This window comes from Phalaenopsis equestris, unplaced genomic scaffold, assembly GCF_001263595.1.
Source record: "Phalaenopsis equestris unplaced genomic scaffold, ASM126359v1 Scaffold000511, whole genome shotgun sequence".
NCBI classification, from domain to species: Eukaryota; Viridiplantae; Streptophyta; class Magnoliopsida; order Asparagales; family Orchidaceae; genus Phalaenopsis; species Phalaenopsis equestris.
In genome coordinates this window covers 1,484,282-1,491,513 of record NW_018164951.1, presented here as the reverse complement: position 1 = coordinate 1,491,513, position 7,232 = coordinate 1,484,282, and the positions used below count along the sequence as shown (strand labels likewise).

At 37.2% G+C, this 7,232-nt stretch overlaps 1 protein-coding gene across 1 annotated transcript in view; it reads left to right on the top strand.

The window, feature by feature from the left end:
- LOC110028402 (receptor-like protein 12) overlaps positions 1–7,232 on the top strand; it is an 18,283-nt gene that overhangs the window by 4,334 nt on the left and 6,717 nt on the right. Inside the window, exon 2 of the mRNA XM_020730234.1 lies at positions 3,834–5,670. Within this exon, the coding sequence (XP_020585893.1) occupies positions 3,834–5,670 (1,837 nt within the window). The remainder of the gene's footprint in view (positions 1–3,833; positions 5,671–7,232) is intronic.

Here is a 7,232-nt window from a genome sequence, read left to right as displayed (position 1 = left end):
ATTTCGGGATGTGAGAGACTCACTCTCTGCTCGATTACTTAGCGTGAGCTTTAAAGCATTGGGACTGTTCCCACACGGAATAACCTTCATTTGATTTCTTATACCCCAGATCTATGATAATATGAAGCGAAACTCCTTTTATCGAGAGTATTCTTGGGTATCCCCCAAGATGTAATTAACCAGTAGGAACACGTTCCTCTGGGAGTGCTCTTGACCCCAGAACAGGTACATACACCTGACTCTCTGGTTATGGGTAGTCTATGTAGATACTTCTTTCGCGGATATTGGTTTAAGGTGCCTCCGCCCGATCTTGTTTGGGCGGACATTCTTAACCTATCTTTGCGATGTTTATCGCACGTAGACTCTCCACGTTTTACTTTTTCTCTTGTTTGTCTCTTTGTTGTATGTCCCTTCTTATTCGATTCCTCTCCTCTTCGAATCATTTATATGGTTCGGGAGGGAGATTTATTTGAATGGGGGAAGTATACGACGATCGACAAGCTGGCGACTCCTTTTAAAAATAAAAAAGAAAAAAATGAACGGAAACATTGGTCTTTTGTATGATAAAGTACAATAGTTTTGGGGAAATTGCTGTATGATATTTTTGGAAAAATATATATATTAATACTTTTGATGATAGTTTTTTGAGAAGTTGATTTCTTTGTCACAATTTTATAACTTTTTTTAAAAAAATATGTAGTTAACCAAAACATATCTACATCTTATTTTAATATCTATTTATTAATTAACGTAATTTATTAAATAATCCAACAACATGCATCATACTTTTATAATTAATTAATTAATTATTATTAAATAAATAAATTTTTAAATAAAATTTTCAATCCATATTATTTGTATTATATTCTATATTTTTATGGTCAATTCGATTTGAATTAGGCTAATTTGAAAAAAAATTATTTATTTATTTATTATTTTTATTTATTTGCACTTTTGGAAGTCTCGATGAGCCAATAACAGTTGAAATTAGATTTGGGCATTTGTGTGGGTTGTTTTCCTGCTCGTCATAATCCTGCTTGAAATGTGTTAGTTTGACTATGAAAAAATAAAAAAACACGTTTTGCATTTGTGAAAGACGCTTCCCGCGGGAGGGAGCCCGCGATCTGCGTTTCATTCCCGTCCAATTACTTTGCTGCCCTAATTTGAAAAATAGTTGATTTGCAGTTATTTCTAGATAAGTAATCGTTCTGGTGCTGCACATACATAATATTGTTGTATATACAATAAGAAATATGTACAAAAAGTGCATCAAAGAAACAAGCAATCAAGCATGTAACACGTTATACAAAGGCACATACCAATACCTAACCTTTGCTAATGATCATCACAAAATAAAGTCAAACATAATTATTTCTATGATTTCGGGAAAAAGTCAAAATATAGAAAAAGAATCAAAGTCCACAAAAAACATTTTATCAATTTACTATATTCAACATTTAAGAATATGAAAATAAAAAAGAAAAAAGAAAAAGAAAAAACAAACTCCTCGTTATACCATTCAACTTCAACACTTACCCATGTTGCATGACCTATAGAATTTTGGTTATATACTACTTCAAAATCCCTAAAATAAGAAAATATTTAGAGATATTGCATTAAAGGCATTGTAACTTTGCATCACCATCCTGAAAATATAACTTCCAGAATGAACAGGATTAGCTAGAGAATACCATTATAAATTATGCTTGCAATTTGTAATTAATGAAAGCACCAAACATGATATGTTGTATAAATCGGGTAGGAGTGGAGTGAAAGGTGAAGATATAAGGGAGTTTATGAGATCGTTGTGAGCCGTGATCTCGTAGTTGCCTTCTCAACTAGCTCTAGTTGCGGTTGTACCGCTATGGTTTTGGACTCGAAAGGAGGATGAAGAGGAAGGTAGGTGATGGCTTTGGGCAAAACCTAGAGAGGTGGAACTCAGGTAGGCGAGAGAGATCTAACGAGGGAGGAGACAGACAGCTTCGAAGGGAACGGGAGGAAGAACCCGTCAAGAAGCAGCTTCAAGTCACGGGCCGCGGAGTCGATCCCGCTACCCCGTCTATTTAGGAATTGAAGATGCAGTTTCTCAATAAGCTTTCCGAATGCACGAACCAAACGACTACCCCAAACAGATCCTTAGTCGCCCGAATAAGTTTGACCTATGCAAAGCTCAACCCGCCCAATGCCCAAATATCATATTATTTATTTTGGGGGCATTTACATGCATACCACACAATTCTTATACATCTACATATCCAACACCTAAACTTTCATATTGACATTCATAGCTCTCTGTCGCCAAAGATATACATTTTGTTGCATGGCCTTCTGTCGCCAAAGAATTCAAAATATAAATATCAAATTTTAGGTTTTTGTTACAGAAAATTTAATGGCATGAATGTAAAATTTATTTACAAAAATCAGGAGGATAAAGTAATTTCAACAATTTTTATAGGAAAAATATAGCTATATCATTTCAACTAATTTAAATGTTCAACGACAATTTATATGGCTTATTACATGAAATATAAGCTTTTCTTATTTATGTTCTTATCCAATAATTAAGAATAAATATGAGCAAAAAAGAAATGCTTTCACCATTTCTTATAGAAGTAATATTAATTAAATAATTTATATATAACTATCCCGGCCCGCAGCCCGACCCAACACACTTACTGGGCCCGATTGACTATACAATTTTAAATAAAAATTAGACTCAAGTTTGCCTGAACTTGACTAGTCAAAGCTCGAATAAATCAACCCGTGGCGCTAAGACCAGCTCGCCTAATCTCTAGGCCCGAAATATATTGTGAATCTTAAAATCAGCATGGGGGTATGAGATTTGATGTATTGCTAGTTTTTGCATAGTACCCAACATTTCATTTCATATTCTATTTATTTATTTTATTTATGTATTAATAAAGAATAAAAATATAGTTTTTGCATAGTACGCTAAGTTAACGAGCCGAACACGAACAACACAAACTAATATTTGTTCGTTCGTGTTCGGCTCGTTTTGACTCTAAATACTACTAATCAATTATATATATGTCTTTGATGAATAGTATTTTTAAAAAAATTAATTGACTACAAGGCTAAAAAGATTTATAATCAATTAAAAGTATTAATGAAGAAGATAGAATGCAAATTATTAATTAGATTCAAATGATGTTTTAAATCTTGTCAAATGCAATCTTGCCCCAATCTTTAACATCTTATGGTTACATGATTAAGGTTGTCAAAAAAACTCTTCGTTTGTGAAGTGTGTGAACGCCGCGTGTTCGGCTCGTTAAGCAAGCGAGCCGAACACGAACACCCTTTTGAGCTCGAAACATAAACGAGCCAAAGACGAGCTGAGCCCGGGCTCGCTTGTGTTCGGCTCTTTTACACCCCTTCATAATACATTATTTTAATATTAAAAAATTGATTGATTGAAAAGTAATAATAATAAATTAGAAGAAGAAGAAGAAGAGTTAATTTAGGCTTGCCGGTCTTTACACGGAAAGGCAAATTATTGCCCTACTTTTCTTTGGAAGATATTCATAGATGTTACTCAATTCTTATGTATTTACATATTTTAGCCCTTAAAAAAGTTTAATTCTTACATGTGTGCCACACTATTTATACTTGAAAAAAATATTTTATTTTTTAAAAATTAGAATAATCATAATTTTGGTATGATATGAAAGATTTGGGTGACATAAATATAAATAGCAAAGTATAGGTGTTTGGAATGTAAATATATAAGAGTTGGGCGTGTACGTAAATGCCAGCCACAAGGACTTCAAGTCAACCGAGTCCTACATCCGAGTCTTCCAAATGACTTGAGTTAGACTTGGGTCAACCCTTATTGCCTTCTTCTACGGTCCACCTTTGCCGTCTTCTCGCAAATCAAACCTCTACGCCCTCTTCTGTATGGAGCGACTTCATTCCATCAGCTCTGCCATCTTTCTCCTGCTACCACTTCTGGCGCTCTCTCTTTTTGGAGCTTTTCTCGGTTGTTAACTGCAAAGCTCTTGAACAATGCCTCCAGAAAGAGAGCTCGGCGCTTCTCCAGCTGAAGCGAGGCTTCATCTCAGGTGAGCTCGATACATGGGAGCCAGGGACGGACTGCTGCTTCTGGGTGGGAGTGACATGCGATGAATCGAGGCGTGTCACTGGCCTCGACCTAAGCGATCGATCCATTAACGGTACGATCGATCCTATCCTCTTCAATCTCACATCTTTAGAAACCCTCAATCTTTCCAATAACGAGTTCTACAACGGATCTATTCCGGATTCCGGGTGGGAAAGGCTTGCAAATCTTTCAAGCCTCGATATTTCATGGTCAGAACTTATTGGAAAGGTTCCCGCCGGTATCTCTCGATTGACAAAATTAACTTCCCTTGACCTCTCCTACAATGAGGATCTTTCTTTCACTGCTAACCCAACATTTCTGCAAAATATGAGCAATTTGAGGGAACTTTTTCTTGACAATGTAAATCTCTCGGCATACGGTGTTGAATGGTGTGGTGCTCTGATCAATTCCACCCCCGAACTTGAGGCGCTCAGCATGCAAGGTTGTTCCCTCTTTGGGTATTGTCCGAACAAAATCTTTCTTCTGAGAAATTTGAAATATCTTCAAATCTCATACAATCAGATACTCTCTGGTTCTCTTCCTGATTTTCCAGAGAACAGTAATTTAGAAAAATTGAATCTTTTTGCCACCAATTTCTCTGGGAATTTGCCCGATACAATCGGCAACCTCAAGTTTTTGACTTTATTGGATCTCGGAGAATGTCAATTTTCTGGTAGAATACCGCCTTCGATGGGAAATCTATCAAAACAACTAAAATGGTTGAGTCTATCCAACAACTATTTTAGCGGTCCTGTTCTATTTTTGCTTCCACTTTCAGCTGAGCCATCACATAATGGTCTGTCATCACCAGATACTCACATTTGTCTGAATGGCAAGCTTTGTCATCTTGAATATCTTGATCTCAGTCATAACAATTTCTCTGGACCAATTCCTGCTACTGTGTTTACTCTGCCAACTTTGAGATTCTTGCATCTTCAACGAAACCAATTTTCTGGGCAACTTGCAGAGTTCACATGTGCATCCTCTATGTTGACTTATGTTGATCTTAGTAACAATAAATTACAGGGACAAATTCCATTGTCATTTTTTATGATATCAGGGCTTTATCATCTTGACTTTTCTTCAAATAATTTCAGTGGAGTTGTGGGGTCGGAGTTCATAAAGGATCTCAATGATCTCACTTTTTTGTCCCTATCAAACAATAAACTAACTGAAATCCCACCATTCATAAAATATCAACATAAAAACATTTCTTTGTACCTCTCCGATAATAGACTAACTGGGGAAATCCCAACATTCATCTGCAACTGGACTGGCCTTGAGTCACTTGATTTATCGAATAACGAGTTAAATGGTTCTATTCCACCGTGTTTATTAGAAAGTAGTGGTCTCAAGATTCTCACATATTTGGACTATGCAAACAATAACCTGACTGGGGAAATTCCAATATTCATCTGCAACTTGACCAACCTGCAGACACTTGATTTATCAAATAACAAGCTTAATGGTTATATTCCACCGTGTTTATTAGAAAGAAGTAGTCTCGAGATTATCATGCATTTGGACCTCTCAAAAAATCAACTGGCTGGAGAAATCACTGTTAGAACTTAAAAAAAAATTCACATTCAATTTCGAGAGAAATAAACCATAGATTAGCGGAAGCGTACCGGAATCCATTAGATCGATTGCGCAAGATATGATCTTCCAATCTGCAGATTTTCCAAATTTTCCTTAGTTTTCTTGTTGATGGGGTGCAAGAAAGGGATGTATCTCTCTGCAAATTGGGGACCATCACCCTTTGAAGTAACTACCAGGCGGTTACAATAACTACCAGGCGGTTACAAAAAAGTTTTGCTTAATTCTAATTCTGCCCCTCATCAAATTAGAATTTGCACTTATGGTATCCACACTATAATATCATGACAAATGTGCCCAAAGTCATGAACTTAATTCTAAATTAGACCACAATAATTTTGACTTATTTAATGATGACCCAACACATTTATTAATTACATTGTAGTCCCAAAATTAATCCAACAAGTACATCACTGAATATAATATTTCGTTACTCTGTAGTGTACGGCGTTTCACTACAATGTGTGTTGTTACTCTGCAAGAAAAGTGAATCATTACTCCGTAGGGTGCTTTGTTACTCTTCACAATTCAATAATAATGACGAGCATGACGGGATCGACGATGGTCGATAGTGGCCAATGAGTGGTGCTTGATGGTGGTCAGCAGCTACACTCTTCTTCTCCATATTGAGACCATTAAGGGCCCGTTTGGGGCAACTTATAAGTGCGGCAACGTTTTGAAAACGCCGCTTACGTGTTTGTTTAGCACATTTCTACAAATTATTTAAAAACTGCGTTTAATTTTTTCTATTACACGCAAATCGCGGGGTTATACCCGCGATCCGCGTTTTCGTCCCTCGTTTTACGCCTCTACCCCTCTCTCGCGAACCTTTGCTCACCTTTGTTGAAAGCCATTCGAAGTTCGTTGGTCTCCGTCGCCGAAAGCCAGGCTCCCCCTCCTACACATCCTTCGTCGCTCTCTTCCGAACCTCCTCCTCCTTCCGCTCGGTCTTACCCGCGCCATCTTGCTCTCTAGGCTCCAGGCTTCAGCGAAGTTAACTATTTGGCTGCGACGGTTGGCTGTGTCGCCGGAACGGCGGCCGATGCTTCATTGTTTCTTCTCGTTCTTACGAAGATGAAGAGCTGCGTATCTGACTCCGAGAGATCTCCGTAATCTGGCGGTCTTGTTTCTGTGTTTCTATTTCTCTCGCGGAAAGTTCCGGCGAGGTATCGATCACTATTCCTTGCTCCGTTTCTTGAAATTTATGATTTTATATCCTTCTTTCTGTTCTTGGTTTAACGTTTTGTTCTTGCACATTGCTAGGTTTTCTGCTTAGCTTCTGATTTTTTTTTTGAAGCTGTTTTTCTGGTTTCCGAATTCATTAATGTGGATATCATCTTCGATGGGTACAGTTTATTGAAGTGTTCTTAATGCTTTGGGTGTTTATAAAATATGAAAATGTGGATTCGCTGGGTTGATTTGCCCTTGCTTCAAACTTCTTATGCGCGCTCTTATGTACCTTGATGCTGCTAGAAAAATCGCGGTGGCAGAGTAATAGATTATCATCTTAACGTTGCAC